Source organism: Phocoena sinus, chromosome 1 (assembly GCF_008692025.1).
Source record: "Phocoena sinus isolate mPhoSin1 chromosome 1, mPhoSin1.pri, whole genome shotgun sequence".
In the NCBI taxonomy this organism is placed as follows: Eukaryota; Metazoa; Chordata; class Mammalia; order Artiodactyla; family Phocoenidae; genus Phocoena; species Phocoena sinus.
Genome location: NC_045763.1, coordinates 112866701 through 112885767, shown reverse-complemented (window position 1 = coordinate 112885767; position 19067 = coordinate 112866701). Strand labels below are relative to the sequence as shown.

The 19067-nt window shown below is 37.7% G+C and overlaps 1 protein-coding gene and 1 non-coding gene across 2 annotated transcripts in view; one reads left to right on the top strand and one right to left on the bottom strand.

Annotated features, from left to right (window-relative positions):
• NUP210L (nucleoporin 210 like) overlaps nucleotides 1-19067 on the top strand; it is an 81478-nt gene that overhangs the window by 38850 nt on the left and 23561 nt on the right. The window contains exons 15-24 of the mRNA XM_032605013.1: nucleotides 2394-2615; nucleotides 3699-3872; nucleotides 10026-10218; nucleotides 13455-13543; nucleotides 13752-13856; nucleotides 14152-14253; nucleotides 15251-15379; nucleotides 15904-16031; nucleotides 17421-17553; nucleotides 18890-18952. Coding sequence (XP_032460904.1) covers nucleotides 2394-2615; nucleotides 3699-3872; nucleotides 10026-10218; nucleotides 13455-13543; nucleotides 13752-13856; nucleotides 14152-14253; nucleotides 15251-15379; nucleotides 15904-16031; nucleotides 17421-17553; nucleotides 18890-18952 — 1338 coding nt within the window. The remainder of the gene's footprint in view (nucleotides 1-2393; nucleotides 2616-3698; nucleotides 3873-10025; nucleotides 10219-13454; nucleotides 13544-13751; nucleotides 13857-14151; nucleotides 14254-15250; nucleotides 15380-15903; nucleotides 16032-17420; nucleotides 17554-18889; nucleotides 18953-19067) is intronic.
• On the bottom strand, nucleotides 6440-6546 carry LOC116745147. The gene has a single exon (XR_004347291.1). It is a non-coding gene; the product is annotated as a U6 spliceosomal RNA (small nuclear RNA).

The window sequence follows — 19067 nt, the reverse complement described above, 5'->3', positions numbered from 1 at the left end:
AGTGTTGAGCCTGCGCTCTATAGCCTGCGAGCCACAACTACTGAAGCCTGCACGCCTAGAGCCTGTTCTCGGCAACAAAAGAAGCCACCGCAATGAGAAGCCCGCGCATCGCAACGAAGAGTAGCCCCCACTCGCCGCAACCAGAGAAAAGCCCGCACGCAGCAACGAAGACCCAACCCAGCCAAAAGTAATAGAAAGTAAAATAAAATTTTAAAAATAAACAACAAAAAAAATTGATGTCTACAAGTTCTTGCTGATACATACTGACAAATACTGACTCAGTGCCTCTTAGGATGAGGAGGCATCCACAGGGAAAAAGTTGTCAATGAAAGAAGCAAGGTAAGTTATTAATTTTAAAAAGATAACTTGTTCATTAATATTTGCATTTTGGGCTTCCCTGGTGGCGCAGTGGTTGAGAGTCCACCTGCCGATACAGGGAACACGGGTTTGTGCCCCGGTCCGGGAAGATCCCACGCGCCACGGAGCGGCTGGGCCCGTGAGCCGTGAACATTGGGCCTGTGCGTCCGGAGCCTGTGCTCCGCAACGGGAGAGGCCACAGCAGTGAGAGGCCTGTGTACAGAAAAAAAAAATTTATATATATATATATATTTGCATTTTAAGTTGGCCTCATTGTACATTGTGCAGCCTAAGTATTAAACATATGGTTTGAGCATATTTCACTCATTCTCTTAGTGGATGAATCATCCTACTTGCCTAATTAAGTGAAAGTGCTAGGCTGCCACGCCTGGTCATTTCATGAGGTTTTTTCTTAGTTTTATCATTATCCTTACCCTAATTTTATATTTATTGAATGTCCCACAAATCAGATCTCCCCTGAATGAAAACTATCCTTAAAGGAAAGGAAGTAAGATGATGATTTTCTTTTTCTACCTAGTAATTTGGTCATGTATCTTTTTCTTTAGCTGCTGAAAAATATATGTATGTTTTACTTTTGTTATCAATCTTATGTTTTGGTACATGGTATATAGTTCTCAATTTGTCCTTTTATACATCATTTCAATTCAGTTGATCTGATTAATTTTGGACTATATACATCTAGGAAAAAGGAATAACTCCAGTTTTACTTTCTCAGAAAGCCTTCCATGAAGCCTCTGACTAGTTTAATTTCTTCTATTTGAGGCTTGTTTGGCACTCTGTACTGTGCCTTTTTGTAACACTCATTATACTCTTTACCTACTTCAAATCTGTCTTTTCCAGACTATTAGCTCCACTGTGAGGCAGGACCTTATTTTGGCTTTCTATTACTGTATCACCAGTGGGCCATCAATGAATATTTGTTAAATTGAATTATATATACATTTTTAAGAGAATACTGCCATTAGACATAGGAATGTTTAATGTTAATAGTATTCAATAATAAATATGATTGACTAGTTCAGGAAAGAAATATTAAAACACGGTTTGCTTACATTTTCAGAATGATTGCTTCAACTCTATACTTCATTTTGTCACTTAGTCACTGTTGTAGACACTGTGTACCATACAAAAAAAACCCCTACATTTTGAGAATACTTCATTCCCCAAAAACCAGTTTCCTCATCTATAAGTAGGATACAACTCCTCTGTTTACTGGAGTGAATAATACCTGTCTTGACTACCTCTTAGGTGAGAGTTCTTTGAGAAACAAATGAACTGTATAGATGTATTATGTTCATATTTTTAGGGCAGGAGTTCTTTGATACTTTAATAAAATATCCATTTAAAATTCTTATGTAATATGGTGACAGATGGTACCTAGACTTATTGTGGTGATCATTTTGTAGTGTATAAAAGTATCAAATCATTATGTTACACACCTGAGATAAGTTTAATATTATATGCCAGTTATACTTCAATTTTTTAAAAAAGAGAAAAAAAGAAAAATGTTTATGCACTTATTTATCAATACTTTTTATGTGCACAGCATTGTACTAAATCCCACTGAGGAAGAGAGATTCTTTCAAAAATTTGGGGTATAAGATACTCTTTTCTCTTAAGTTTACATAACTAGACAGTGTAACAAGAATTATTAGATGTATATATATGAAGATTTGACATATTTAAATAGCATTAGGGGATAAACAAGTATACAAATTAATGGTAGAGATAATTACTATAAAAGCTTAGAGGATACAGAAGTGGTTGTGGTCTGGAATGATTAGACATAAATTAATGGATTCTCTTGACACATGAGTTAGGCTGAATGATAGGTGGGATCTAAATTAGTACAGAGGTTGAGAAGCATTCCAAGTAAGAGGCATAACATATATGTTTCCTAATTTGGGAATTAAGTTTAATGTCATTTACATTATAGTTATATAACCAGTTTTTCACTTTAGAAAACTGTTGAATTCTCTAACTAATCAGGAGTTAATTTCTTTAAATGTCATCAGGCTCTAAACCCTGTGGAAGTGGCACTGGTGACATGGCACTCTGTAAAGGAAATGATATTTGAAGGGGGCCCTCGTCCATGGATCTTGGAGCCCTCACGATTCTTTTTGGAGCTGAGCATGGAGAAGACAGAGAAAATTAGAATAACACAAGTCCGGCTGCCAGCCCAGAGAAAACAGAATCAGTACATCTATCGGGTCCTGTGCCTGGATTTAGGGGAACAAGTAGGAAAATGATCTTTTTCTAACATTTCTTTTAGCAATAATACTCCAAATCTTTTGTACTCCTAGCCATTCCTTTTCAGATTCTAATGGATTTAGTTTATGTACTAGATGGGAAAATTCTAATTATTGATTAAAAGATCTTTTTTTTTTTAAAGCTTACTATTCTTTAAATGTACACCAAAGGTTTTGGTTTACTCATCTGAGAATTCTAACAGTTCACCAACCAAATGGTTCAAGATTTTTTTGTAGTAGGGGGCTTATTTCAATCATTTTATCACTATAATTCATTTCCTGTTGCCTAGACTAGAGGATATATAGTTTTCCACCTCCAAAGAATGTGAGGAAGGGAAATTTAAAGTGTCATCTATGGTTATCAATTTTGAAGAATGAGTTAGATCTGTGTTGATAAGAGTAATTAGTATATTGCCCTTTATCAGTTTAATTAGTTTTGATTATTTTTAGAGGTAGTGATGGCTTTATCCATAGCTGCACCCTGCTTCTACCAAAACCAGTAGCAAAGGTTTTCAGTTTGACCAGGATTGAGAATTTAAAGTATGACTATGAGGCATAGCCCAGCTAACCAGCCCTTAGGGAATCCATGTATGATTTTAACTTAATAAGAACTGTGCTGTAATCAATTGAGCTTCATTTTAATATCTCTAGTATACTGTATTGTATATATGACTAGCTATTAGTGATTTCAATCCTAATTATCCCCTTTTGAAGCTCTCTAGCTTCTTTTTGTTTTCACACTGTTATTCATTAGTATTTCCACCAGAAATGAGTTGAAACACAAATTAGCTTTTCCACTTTTTGCCAACTGGTAACAAAAGATTTGGTGGAGGAAAAGACTGAAGTAATTGGTCAGTTAGATTTTTTTAATGTTCCCTTTGTTTCTATGATACCCTTGTTTCTCTTAGCACAGATAATTAAGAACTATAGTGTCTTAAGGGATTTGCCTGATTATAATGTCCAAAGGGACTCTATACTGGGATTTGAATAATTCTAACACGTTTAGATTGGCACAACTGACATCAAGTGTCTACCCACAATTACCTCTCTTGCCCTTGTGTTTTCTTAAAGATTCTGACATTCCAAATTGGAAATCATCCAGGTGTCCTGAACCCTAGTCCAGCTGTAGAAGTTGTGCAGGTACGCTTCATATGTGCCCACCCTGCCAGCATATCAGTATCTCCAGTATATAAGGTGCCAGCTGATGCCCAACCATGTCCTCTGCCACAGCATAACAAACAACTGGTGAGTACAGTGTCTCCAACTAATTTACATTTTCTCTAACCTGCTTTAAGAGAAATGGTCTGAAATGTAGCTTTTGTCTTATTGAAGTTAAGGAAACTCTTTTATTTGTTATCCAATCTCTGATAGTGTCTGAGAAATGGTGATTCAATTAGGTTAGAGTTGGCTATACTTAGTGACACTTAGTGACTTTGCTTGTTGTACTTAGGTACATAGTCAGCTTGTAACTATGACAATAGGCAATTGAGAACTCTCTAAATAACTTCCAAATTGGTTTGCTAGTATCCTTCCCTACTAAATCTTTTATTAGCATTATTAGTAACTTATAGAATTTACCTCTACTCCAAACCCATATGAAAAATAATGATAAACAATAGCATAGGGCTTCCCTGGTGGCGCAGTGGTTGAGAGTCCGCCTGCCGATGCAGGGGACACGGGTTCGTGCCCCGGTCCGGGAAGATCCCACATGCCGCGGAGCGGCTGGGCCCGTGAGCCATGGCCGCTGAGCCTGCGCGTCCGGAGCCCGTTGCTCCGCAACGGGAGAGGCCACAACAGTGAGAGGCCCGCGTACCGCAAAAAAAAAAAAAAAAAACAATAGCATAGCTAGAAGGTAGGCAACAGGAAATGAGGAATAAATGAGTTATCTAACCTAGAAACTAGAACATCAGACTATACACTAAATGAGGTTAACTATGATTCCAAGCATGGGAAAATAGGAGTCATTTCTTAACCTTTGCAGAATAGAACAATCCATTAATTATTCCCATTTTACAGATGAAGAAACTGAGGATCCTAGAAGTTGAGTAATTTTCCCAAGGTCATAAAGCTAGAAAGTAGCATTTTCCATTTGACTCCAAAGCACACGTTATTAACTTTCTTGCTATACTGCCTTTTTATTATAAAAGAACTTATGAGATGTTGCAGGTTAGGAACTCATTTTTTTTTCAGAAACAAATTCAACATTAAATACTATTATTTGAGCTTTATAAATTATTCACTTTTTTAAAAAGCACTTAGATGGAGCAGAATAGTTATCTCTATAATGCACTTAGATGGAGCAGAATATTTATCTCTATAATGGCATTGTCGTTCAATATCTTTTTTTTTCATTTGAAATAATTTAAATTTATAGAAAATTTCCAGGAAAAGTGCACCTTTTTTCCTGGAACCATTTAAGAGTAAGTTACAAACATGATCCTCCATACTTTAGCATTTATTTCTTTTTTTGTATTTGAGTATAATTCACATACCATAAAATTCACCTGTTTAAAAGTGTGCAAGTAATATTGTTAACTAAGCTCTACTTCAATTTTTTTTTTTTTTTTTTTGCCGGATCCCTCTACTTCAATTTTAAAAAGTGTGCAAATCAGAGTTGTGCAACCATCACCACTATCTACCTTCAGAACATCTTCATTTCCCCAAAAAGAAACACCACACCCATTAGCAATCACTCCCCACTTCCCCCTCCCCTAAGTCCCTGAAAACCACTAATATACTTTCTTTCTCTATATTTGCCTATTCTGGACACTTCATATAAATGGAATATATGGTGTTTACATGTAGCTTCTTGCATTTAGCATGTTTTTAAGATTCATCCAGGTTGTAGAATGAATCACTACTGCATTATTTTTTTAAGGCTGAGTTCTGTTATATAGATATACTACATTTTGTCAGTTGATAGATATATGGGTGGTTCCCATTTTTTGGCTCTTATGAATAATGCTACAATGAACATTCATGCACAAATTTTTGTGTGAATATATTTTCAGCTCTCTTGAGTATATATTTAGGAGTGGAAGTGCTGGGTCATATGGTAACTCTATGTTTAGCCTTTTGAAGAACTTCCAGCTGTTTTCCAAAATGGCTACCTCATTTTACATTTCCATTACCAACGTATGAGAATTCCAATTTCTCCACATTTGCCAATACTTGTTAATGTTTGTTATTTTGATTATGTCCTTCCTAGTGTGTGAGAAGTGGTATGTTATAGTGGTTTTGATTTACATTTCTCAATGACTTATGACATTGTGCACCTTTCCATGTGCTTATTGGCCAGTTATATATCTTCTTTGGAGAATGTCTATTCCAATCTTATGGGTTGTTCATCTTTTATTATTGTTATACAAGTTCTTCATGTATCCTAAATACAAGTCTTTTTGAGATATGTGATTTGCAAAACTTTTCTTCCATCTTATGGGTTCTTTCACTTTCTTTTTTGATTGTTTTGCATTTTTTAATTGAAGTATATTTGATTTACAATGCTGTGTTAATTATTGCTGTACAGCAAAGTGACTCAGTTATACATATATATACATTCTTTTTTTAAAATTTTTTATTGGACATACATAGGCATTCTTTTTCATATTCTTTTCCGTTGTTTTATCACAGGATATTGAATATCGTTCCCTGTACTATACAGTAGGGCTTTCTTTTTTTTTTTTTTTTTTCTGGTAGGGCTTTCTTGTTTATCCATTCTGGTATATATGTATATACCAGTTTGCATCTACTAATCCCAAACAGCCAATCCATCCATCTCCCACCCCCTCCCCCTTGACAACCACCAGTCTATTAAAAATATGGAATGCTTCACAAATTTGTGTGTCATCCTTGCGCAAGGGCTGTGCTAATCTTCTCTGTATCATTCCAATTTTAGTATACGTGCTGCTGAAGCGAGTACTTTCACTTTCTTTTTTTAAACTTTCACTTTCTTGATGGTGTATTTTGAAGCACAAAAGGTTTTATTTAACGATGTCCAATTCATCACTTCTGTTGTTGTTTCTGTTTGTATTTTTGATGTCATATCTAAGAAACCATTGTCTAATCCAAGGGCACGAGTATTTATGCTTTTGACTTCTAAGAGTTTTGTAGTTTTAGCCCTTACATTTAGGCCTCTAATCCATTTTGAGTTTATTTTTGTGTATGGTGTGAAGTTGGAGTCCATCTTCATTCTTTTGCAGGTGGATATCCAGTTGATCCAGCACCATTTATTAAAAAGATTATTCTTTCCCTTTGAATCATCTTGGCACTCTTGTTGAAAATCTATTAACCATAAATGTGAGGATTTATTCCTGGGCTCACAAATCTCTTCAGTTAATCCATACGTCTGTCCTTATGCCAGTACCATACTATCTTGATTACTGTAGCTTTGTGGTAAGCTTTGAAATTGGGAAGTATGTGTCCTCCAACTCTATTCTTCTTTTTCAATATTGCTTTGGCTATTCTGAGTCCCTTGCATTTGCATATGAATTTTAGGATTCCTTGTCAATTTCTGCAAAGAAACTAGCAGGGTTTTTTTGTTTGTTGTTTGTTTTTTTTTGCAGTACGTGGGCCTCTCACTGCTGTGGCCTCTCCTGTTGCGGAGCACAGGCTCCGGACGCACAGGCTCAGCGGCCATGGCTCACGGGCCTAGCCGCTCCGTGGCATGTGGGATCTTCCGGGACTGGGGCACAAACCCGTGTCCCCTGCATCGGCAGGCGGACCCTCAACCAGTGCGCCACCAGGGAAGCCCCTAGCAAGGGTTTTGACAGGAATTTCATTGAATCTGTAGATTCATTTGGAGAGCATTACCATCTTAACAATATTGTCTTCTGATTCATGAATGTGAGCTATCTTTCCATTTATTTAGGGTTTCTTTAATTTCATTCAACAATTTTTGTAGTTTAGAGCAGTGGTCCCCAAGCTTTTTGGCACCAGGGACTGGTTTTGTGGAAGACAATTTTTCCACAGATGGGGTTGAGAGGGGGTGTGGGGGGACGTTTCAGGCAGTAATGCGAGCGATGGTTCAGGCGGTAATGTGAGCAATGGGGAGCGGCAGATGAAGTTTTGCTCCCTCGCCCGCCTCTCACCTCCTACTGTGCGGCCTGGTTCCTAACAGGCCGCAGACCGGTACTGGTCTGTGGCCCAGGGGTTGGGAACACCTGGTTTAGAGTATACACTTGCACTCCTTTTGTTAGATTTATTCCTAAATATTTTATTCTTTTTGATGCTATCATAAAGATAATTATTTATTTCATTTTCAGATTGTTGCTCTTGTATAGAAATACAGCTGATTTTTCCATGTTAATCTTGTATCTTACAACACTGCTGACCTCATTTATTAGATCTAATAGTTTTTTTGGTGGGTTCCTTAGGGTTTTCTATACACAAGATTATGTCATCTGAAAATAGAGACAGTCAGACTTCTTCTCCCTTTCCAATCTGGATGCCTTCTTTTTGTCTCCTTGACTCATTGTCCTAGCTAGAACCCCCAGCACAATGTTCAGTAGAAGTGGCAAGGACAGACATCTTGTCTTATACCTGATCTTAGGGGCAAAGCTTCCAATCTATAACTATTAAGTATGATATTGGATGTGGAAATATAGATGCCCTATATAGGTTGAGGAAGTATAAAGGTTGTGGAATGTTTTTTTCACCAAAGAGTTTCATATTTTGTTCAATGTTCTTTCTGTATCTGTTGAGATGATTGTGTGTTTTTCTCCCTTTTATTCTATTAATATGGTGTGTTACATTGATTGATTTTCATGTGCATACCAACCCTGCATTCCTGGGATAAATTCCACTTGTTTATCATGTATAAACCTTTTTACATACTCCTGGATTCAGCTTGCTAGTATTTGGTAGAGGATTTTTGCATCTATATTCAGAAGAGATTTTAATCTGTAGTTTTATTTTCTTGTGGTATCTTTGGTTTGGTATCAGAGTAATACTGGCCTCACAGAATGAGTTGGGAAGTATTCACTTCCCTTCTACTTGTTTGAAGAGTATGTGAAGAATTGGTATTCATTACTCTTTAAACATTTGGTACAATTCACCAGTGAAGCCATCTGGGCCTAGGATTTTTGTTGTGGCATGTTGTGTTGTTTTCTTAAATTACTTATTCAATCTCTTTACTTGTTATAGATCTAGTCAGATTTTTTATTTCTTATTGAGTCAGTTTTGCTTGCTTGTATATTTTGAATTTTCCCATTTCATTTAGGTTTCATTTAGGTCCTCAGAGTTTTGGTGTCCAGAACTTTTATAGGGGTTTTATTACATAAACATGATTGATTAAATCATTGACCACATGTTTAAACTCGACTTCTAACCCCCCTCCCCTCCCTGGAGGTCAGGTTGGTATCACCTGGCTCAAAGTCCCATCACTATAATCACATGGCTGGTTTTTCTAGCATGACCAGCCCCCATCCTGAGTTATCTTATAAGTATAAACTCAAGTGTGATCCAAGGGGTCCATCATGAATAACAGATACACTCCTATCACTCAGGAAATTCCAAGGGTTTAGGGTTACTTCTCAAGAACTGGGGACAAAGACCAGCCAATTTCTTTTATTTATTTATTTATTTATTTATTTATTTATGGCTGCATTGGGTCTTTGTTGCTGCACGCGGACTTTCTCTACTTGCAGCGAGTAGGGGCTACTCTTCATTGTGGTGCATAGGCTTCTCATTGTGGTGGCTTCTCTTGTTGCGGAGCACGGGCTCTAGGCATGTAGTCTTCAGTAGTTGTGGCACGCGGGCTCAATAGTCGTGGACATGGGCTCTAGAGCGCAGGCTCAGTAGTTGTGGCTCATGGGCTACTTGCTCCACGGCATGTGGGATCTTCCCGGACCAGGGCACGAAGCCACGTCCCCTGCATTGGCAGGTGAATTCTTAACCACTGCGCCACCAGGGAAGTCTGTCAAGATCAAATTTAGATCAAAAATTTAAAACAGGTATAAAAGACGTTCTGGGGGACATTTGGGGAAATTGAAATATTGACTATACAGTATGTAACACTGAATTAATGTTAATATTCTTATGTGTGATAATGTAGTTTTTGCTACTCATTCTTAGGAAATGCATGCTGAAATATTTAGGGGTAAAGTGCCATGATACCTAAATCATTTGGAAAAAAAAAAAAGACACACACACATACAAATACGCACACAGAGAGTATGAAAGTAGAGGGAGAGATAGAGAAAGCAAATGGTGGATTGAGATGAAGTATCTATAGGTATTCACTCTACCATTCTTTTATGGTATTCACTATACCATATCTGTACCTTTGAAGACTGTCAAAGAAAAAATATTGGGAGAAAACATGATCCCTGGCTTCAGGAATATCTTACCACCTCTTAAACTATTGTTTCTTTTCTTTTCTTACTTTTTATTTTAATACAGATTCCTGTATCAAGCCTGAGAGACACAGTCCTGGAACTGGTAGTGTTTGATCAACACAGAAGAAAGTTTGATAATTTCAGTTCACTGATGCTAGAATGGAAATCCTCAAATGAAACACTAGCTCATTTTGAAAATTACAATTCAATGGAGATGGTAGCAAAGGATGATGGCAGTGGGCAGACCCGGCTACATGGTATTGTAAATATTTATGAATCCTTTCATGTATCTACTAAATGGTTCTGCACTAAATATTTCCTTGTGGGTGACAGTCTATTTAATCTGTCTCACCTTTCACCTTCGATTTTTGTATTTTTTAGAAAACATAAAGGTAGATTCCCTTGTTTGCAAAGCTAGGGTCTAGAGTCCAATGTTTCTCACAAGAACACAAAATTAATTTTAAAATGTATTGGTTACCTATTATTTACCTAAAACTTTGGAAATATTATTCATTTGTTAGGCAGTGTTTATTGAGTGGCTACTACATGTAAGGCCCTCTGCTAGGCACTTGGAGATATAATGGTAAATGAGACACTCACAGCTTTTGCCCTCATAGACTTACAGTTCAGTTGGGGAAACTGGACTTTAAACATTACATTGTGTTAGGTGTTTTGAAGGGCAAATATGGGATTCATTAAGAGCTTATAACAGGAGAACCTAACCTAGTTTAGATCAGAGAAGACTGCCCTAAGAAAGTTGCATGTATTCTGAGACCTGAAGGGATGGCAGAAAGAGGAAATAGAAAGAATGAACTAAATAAGTGAAGTGAGACTGACTTAGAGACGGGGCAAGAGGCACAAGATGAGGTTCTAAGAGGGCAACAAGCCCTCAGGGGCAGTAGCCCATCAAGCCTTTGCTTGTATCACATTTGCTGAGGTCCTATTCTCCAAAGCAAGTCACCTGGCCAAAACCAGAGTCGAGGTAGGCCAGGACTACTCAAGAGCATGGATACCACCAGGCATGATTCACCACAAGACATTAATATAACAATCTAGGGCTTCCCTGGTGGCGCAGTGGTTGAGAGTCCGCCTTCTGTTGCTGGGGACACGGGTTCGTGCCCCGGTCTGGGAAGATCCCACATGCCGCAGAGCGGCTGCGCCCGTGAGCCGTGGCCACTGAGCCTCCGCGTCCGGAGCCTGTTGCTTTGCAACAGGAGAGGCCACAACAGTGAGAGGCCCACGTACCGCAAAAAATAAAAAAATAGAAATAAATTAAAAAAAAATAATCTACCACAAATCAATCCCAAAAGTAAAGAAGAAAGTGGCACAAAGGGTAACTTTTAGGTTTCTGGTATGAGTATTTGGTAACTATTCTTTTCTTTTAACTTTTTATTTTATATTGGAGTATAGTTGATTAATAATGTGTTAGTTTCATGTGTACAGCAGAGTGATTTAGTTATACATATACGTGTCTGTTCTTTTTCAAATTCTTTTCCCATTTAGATAACTATTCAATTCAATAAGAAACATTAAAGAAATAAGATTTAAGCTTTCCCTTACCCACAGGGAGTTTATACTCAGGACAAGTTTAAGGGCTTAACTAGAGAATATGATAACATAATATTAATATGTATATGATACTATAACAGCAGAATACCAATAATATGATACAGTTAATGTAAAAAGTGGTAGGGAAGAAAGAGATGCTCCTTATATCTGTAACAATCAATCACCAAATACCATCCATTTTGTTTTCTAAAGGTTTTCTCTCTTCCTCTCTAACTTCATCACTAATGTCCTCATAACCTCTATCCTACATCACCATAGTAGCCTCCTAACTGATCTCAATGTGTCTCTCCTACCCTCTAATCCACCCTCCATACTACTGTCCAGAATGATCTTTCTTTTCTTTTTTAAAAAAATTTATTTATTTATTTATTTTTGGCTGCGCCGGGTCTTAGTTGCGGCATGCGGGATCTTTAGTTGCAACGTGTGGACTCTTAGTTGTGGCATGCAAACTCTTAGTTGAGGCATGCATGTAGGATCTAGTTCCCTGACCAGGGATCAAACCTGGGCCCCCTGCATTGGGAGCACAGAGTATTACCCACTGGACCACCATGGAAGTCCCCAGAATGATCTTTCTAAAATACAAATCTGGGGACTTCCCTGGTGGTCCAGTGGTAAAGAATCTGCCTTACAATGCAGGGAACATGGGTTCAATCCCTGGTCAGGGAACTAAGACCCCACATGCTGCAGGGCAACTAAGCCCGCAGTGACACGTATTGTCATTGTGTCTTTCTGGATAAAGTTCACATGTTGCAGCTTAACATACCGACCCCTGCCTACGTCTTTGGCTTCACTTCTTATTACCACCCACATGTATTCTACATTTTTCTCATACTCAACAATTTTAGATCCTTAACCATGAAAAGGCTTGTCATACCTCTTTCCTTTGCATATGTTTTATTTTCTCTTTACTTGCATCTTCACTAGGCTAAAATCTTCCTCTAGTAATCTAGGAGTTTTCTGTTCCTCTATATTCCCAATCTAAGGAGAATATTCCTTCTTTGTGCTCTTATATATTCTGTATTAGGTGCTCTGTACATACTTCTATAATAGTACTTATCACACTGTATTGCAGTGGTTGGTTTACCTCTCAGCCACCCTTCTAAGCTGTGGGTTCCTTTGAAGGCAAGAACTGTGTTGTTTTCTTCTTCATCTCTGTATCCTAATTACTTGTCATAGTGCCTAGCATATAGTTAGGCCCTTAATAAATCTTTGTTGAATGAAAGAATGTAACATCATGAGAAAATGCTTTACAGATTTACGCATGATCATCATGTGTTGAGGATAAAATAAGAGTTGTCCTAAGTAAAGTGGCACATTCATGTTAGTTAAATTAAAAAGAAAGAAAAAAGAATGAATGAGTAAAGCAGGGTCAGATTATGGACAGCTTCAAGTACTAGTTTAAGTAGTTTGAATTGCTCTAATAAGGACTAGTTAGCAATTAAAACAATTTTTTTTTTCATTTAAAATTTTTGAGTAAGGGACTGACATGACATTTACATACACAAAACAGATTAGAAGCATGAAAAGTCCCAAAGGACAATCTCTTTATTTCTCACTTTTATTTTTAAATCAAACAAAAATTTCCCCATACCCTCTTGTCAGCTTATTTTTGGACTCACAAACCATTAGAGCTGGAAAGAATTTTAGATTTTGTCTGTCCCAACCCCTCATTTAATAAAGGAACTGAGAAATAAAGTGATTGTCCAAGGTCACATAGGAATATAATTGCAGAGTCAGCATAGAACCCCAGTTTTCTGTTTCTTGTGTATTTCCTTATTCACTGTTTTTTGGGTTTGTTTTTGTTTTTCTCCCTGAAATAAAACACCATTTGGAAAAAATTAGGGCAGATTTTTGGTTTTCTAGAGACACTTTTGTATTCTACATGTTATTGTTTCTCACAGGGTACTTTTTTGCATGTCTCCAGGTCAAAGGATCCTTAAAGTACATCAGATAAAAGGGACTGTACTCATTGGAGTCAATTTTGTGGGCTACTCAGAGAAGGAAAGTCCAAAGGTAAATGGAGACTATTATATAAAAAATATTAATTAACTGAAATGTAAGGCTCCTTAGAAGTCATTTATATAACTGATGTAAATCTGAGAACTATGCACCTCTATGAATCTGTTATCTTTGGCACTTGAAAGAGTACTGGAATCTTCACTCACTGAGCTGAGGAATTAAAAGTTTGTATTTACCTTTGTGGTTCTTATTACATTTCTAGGAACTTTCCAACTTGCCCAGATCTGCAGCTGTAGAGCTGCTCCTGGTAGATGATGTAACAGTATCGCCTGAGAATGCTACCATCTATAACCACCCTGATGTGAAGGTAGAAGCTATACGGGTCTAGCTAAATGGAATCATATTGGAAGGGAGAGGTTATTAAAATTAATAGTATAACAATAAAAAAGCTCACTTATGTGTTGAAAATCAGCAATTCACATATATAATGCATATATAATAATTATCCTTAGCAGTAATACTTTAATAGTCATATTTTGTCTTTTGTCCACTGACCGTAATCTTTTAATTTCATACTCTTTCTTAGGTAAGTAGAAGTTATTTTCTTTGAATTTTTTATAAACCAAAGGGAACAGAATATTGTTTGTCTGATTTTTCCATAGGAAATATTTAGCCTTGTGGAAGGATCTGGTTATTTTTTAGTCAACAGTAGTGAGCAAGACATTGCCACCATCACTTACCTGGAAGCAGAAAGCTCTGTCCAGGTGAGTTCTAGAGATATTCCCAGACTGATGGTCTCAGGTCAAAGCTCATTCTTAGGACAATGATTGGAAAATTTTTATTGGGTGTCTCAAACTTGTTACAAAAAATAACATTTGTGTCTTTTTCCTTTTTTAACCTACATAGATTCTTCAACAAAAAAAGAGCGTTTTTTTGTTTGTTTGTTTTTTTCTGTAACTAGCTACAATATGTGGCAATTTTTGGCTCTGATTGAATGGAAACAGTGTAGGAGACATCTAATTATAAGATTTCCATTAAAAGAAGGTTAATTTTTATAAATTTAAAAGCACAGAACTGTGTGGATAGTTAGATATACTATTGACTTTATAATTTGAGTATATGGTATTTTCAGCTAGGACATGGCAACTTAAAATATTAAGCTGACTCCATAGTCAATATGCCAAGAGATTTGCTTTTAGTTGACTTGTAATAATAAAAAAATATATTATATTAACATATGTATTTATTTCCTTCAAAGAGCTCAAAGGAATGTAACTTACTGTAGTCATAATGTTGCTTTTTAAAAGAGGAGATTGAGGCCCTATGGGCAAAGCATGTGAAAAACCATGCTGCTGTGCAGGAGCTGTAGTACAAGAAGGAAAAACAAAGTATCAGTCCACCCAGTACTTTCTCTCTCTCCTTGTGATTGCATATAAATGTACATGATTTTCTTCCTGAATCCTTTCCCTGTTCATAATTAAGAAGCTGGATATGTATGTTGGATTCTGCTTGAAATCAATCAATTTAAACTCTGCTCTTTATCAGTTAGTATTTGTTAAGGGTACATATTTTGCCACAAACTGAAACATCACTTTAAGGGTACATATTGTGCTATGCCTGAAACATATAATGTGACCTCTCAGAGTTCCCATCACAAAGAAAGTAAGATATTGTATTTTCCACTTTGGGTGGAAATAATTGCTATGATTATGCTTGGAGCATGTTTGCTTCTTTACCCAGCTACCATCTTCTTCCTTCTAGTTAGTTCCAGTACATCCAGGATTTCTCAGCTTGGAGGTCTATGACCTGTGTTTGGCTTTCTTGGGTCCAGCAATGGCTCACCTCACGGTGTCAGACATGCAAGAGCTGGAGCTTGATCTGATTGATAAGGTAAGAGATGTTTGCTTTCTCTCTTAAATGAAGCAGGCGTCATTCTCACTCACTAGCATCACCGAATATAGTCTGCTCAGCTACCATGTGTGTATACCAGGCCCTTTGATGATGTTAATGGAAATATCTGCCCTTAAAGAACACAATTCCAACACTAAACATGATGAAGATAAATAGAGTGTTAAAGCACAACTTAGGGACTTCCCTGGTGGTCCAGTGTTTAAGACTCCATGCTTCCAATGCAGTGGGTGTGGGTTCGATCCCTGGTCAGGGAACTAAGATCCCATGTGCCACCGGGCATGGCCAAAATTAAAAAATTTAAAAAACAGTTTAAAAAAATAAAGAACAACTTAAAAGAATACACATAGATTAGGCTTACTAGATCAAAGGCTGACCAGGAACATTTAGCATGAAAAAAAGAGCTTGCCACCTCTAAGAGTTAAACGGCCCTAGGTGAATGAGACATCTCTACTAAAATTACCTTAAAAAATTATTTTTTTTAATTTTTGTTTTTTAACCATTAGGTTGAAATAGGTAAAACTGTGTTAGTAACTGTGAGGGTTCTTGGCCCTTCCAAACGCCCGTTCCAAAATAAATACTTCAGGAACATGGAGCTCAAACTGCAGTTGGCTTCTGCCATTGTCACCCTGACGTGAGTACCATTTCAATACTCCTTTCTTGGGGACTTCCCTGGTGGTCCAGTGGTAAAGAATCTGCCTTAGGGACTTCCCTGATGGTGCAGTGGTTAAGAATCCGCCTGCCAATGCAGGGTACACGGGTTCTATCTCTGGTCGGGGAATATCCCACATGCTGCAGAGCAACTAAGCCCGTGTGCCACAACTACTGAAGCCCGCACACCTAGAGCCCGTGCTCCACAACAAAAGAAGCCACCTTAGTGAGAAGCCCACACACCGCAATGAAGAGTTGCCCCCTCTCGCTGCAACTAGAGAAAGCCCACGCGCAGCAGTGAAGACCCAACACAGCCAAAAATAAATAAATAAATACATTTATTTAAAAAACCAATCCGCCTTACAATGCAGGGGACGTGGATTAAATCCCTGGTCAGGGAACTAAGATCCCTCATGCCGCGGGGCAACTAAGCCCGTGTGCCACAACTACTGAGCTTGTGTGCCTCAGCTAGAGAGCCTGCGTGCTGCAAACTACAGAGCCCATGCGCTCTGGAGCCTGTGTGCCACAACTGGAGAGAAGCCAGCGTGAAGATCCTGTTTGCCGCAACTAAGACCTGATGCAGCCACAAATAAATAAAATAAAATAAATGATAAATAAATCTTTAAAAAATATACTTCTTTCTCCCTATGCTTAATGCCACAAGAATATCCCTCCTGATAGCCTGGTTAGCTCTCCCTTAGGTTACTTCAGATTTTCTTCTTTCCTTTTTTTGTAACGGTACCTTTCAGCCCATACTCTCTTCCCATATTCAGCTCTCTACAAAATACCCCTTCCAGATCCTCAGATGTCTTATTTTGGGCCTAAAATCATGTGTCTCATTAATATTTCCATTTCATGAAACTTCTCCTTGGATGATATCCTTTGGGGGTGCTTCACACTTGAGGACCTTTAAAAAATCTAGAAGTAGAGGCACTGGTATTGCCCTCTGTGAAAGGGAAGATACAGGAATTCTGAGGCAATTTAGCATTTGCAGTTTTGCCAGTCTATGTTTATATTGCTCTTATCCCTTTGGAGACCAAGAACAAATTTTTGCCCTTCAGGAGCCTTCTGCCATTGCTATGAACTTTGTCTTGACTCTGGAAGTTATTTTATGGTAGTTCCTTCTAAGCTGAGTTAATATGAGCAGAAGATTGGGAATTCCCTGGTGGTCCAGTGATTAGGACTCTTCGCTTTCAGTGCCGTGGGCCCAGGTTCAATCCCTGGTCGGGGAACTAAGATCCCACAAGCTGTACCACATGGCCAAAAAAAAAAAGAAAAGAAAGCAGAAAATGTTAAGCATCTTAGAAAGATGCATAACTGTCCACTCTTAAAACCAAATTTTTCTCACCTAGATATTTGTGGGTCTTTGCAGGCTAATGGAGAAACAGGATGAATACTCTGAAAATTATATCCTTCGAGCTATCACTATTGGGCAAACCACACTTGTAGCTATTGCCAGGGACAAGATGGGGAGAAAATTCACGTCGGCTCCTCGGCAAATTGAAGTAAGGAAATTATCTCATCCAAAATTCATACTTCATCTTCTTTATAAATTTTATAAATTTCCAGTGGTTAGGACTCTGCGCTTTCACTGCTGAGGGCGCAGGTTCCATCCCTGGTCCAGGAACTAAGATCCCACAAGCTGTGAGGCATGTCCAAAAAAAGAAAAAATGTAGAAAAGAAAGGTAATTGTAAATATAATCTTTTTTTTAATTTATTTTTTACATCTTTATTGGAGTATAATTGCTTTACAATGGTGTGTTAGTTTCTGCTTCATAACAAAGTGAATCAGTTATACACATACATATGTTCCCATATCTCTTCCCTCTTGCGTCTCCCTCCCACCCACCCTCCCTATCCCACCCCTCCAGGCGGTCACAAAGCACCTAGCTGATCTCCCTGTGCTATGCGGCTGCTTCCCACTAGCTATCTACCTTAACGTTTGGTAGTGTATATATGTCCATGCCTCTCTCTCGCTTTGTCACAGCTTACCCGTCCCGCTCCCCATATCCTCAAGTCCACTCTCGAGTAGGTCTGTGTCTTTATTCCTGTCTTACCCTTAGGTTCTTCATGACATTTTTTTCCTTAAATTCCATATATATGTGTTAGCATACGGTATTTGTATTTCTCTTTCTGACTTACTTCACTCTGTATGACAGACTCTAGGTCTATCCACCTCATTACAAATAGCTCAATTTTGTTTCTTTTTATGGCTGAGTAATATTCCATTGTATATATGTGCCACATCTTCTTTATCCATTCATCCGATGATGGGCACTTAGGTTGTTTCCATCTCCAGGCTATTGTAAATAGAGCTGCAATGAACATTTTGGTACATGACTCTTTTTGAATTTTGGTTTTCTCAGGGTATATGCCCAGTAGTGGGATTGCTGGGTCATATGGTAGTTCTATTTGTAGTTTTTAAAGGAACCTCCATACTGTTCTGCATAGTGGCTGTACCAATTCACATTCCCACCAGCAGTGCAAGAGTGTTCCCTCTTCTCCACACCCTCTCTAGCATTTATTGTTTCTAGATTTTTTGATGATGGCCATTCTGACTGGTGTGAGATGATATCTCATTGTGTAAATATAATCTTAATGACCACTTTTATTACAGTGAGTGGATATGTAATAACTTATTTAATCATTCTCACTTAAGTAATTTATAATTTTTTGCTATTATAAATAAAATTTGCATTTATAAATAAAATAAAATACGTTTTTGTATATAACTTCATTGTACATAATTAGGATTTTTTTCCTTAGAATAAGCTACATGATCATTTACTATAAACTTGACTGTAGTTAATCACTGTTGTCCTTTTGGTTTTCTCCTTCAAGGTGTTTCCTCCATTCAGACTTGTTCCAGAGAAAATGACACTGATTCCAACTAATATGATGCAGGTGATCCAAAAGCCAGAAATGAGGCTTTCTCCCCATCCCACCTCTGCTCCACCCCAACACACACATACACATACACCTCTTCCTGTTGACCTTCCCTTGTCTACTCTCAGCCAAG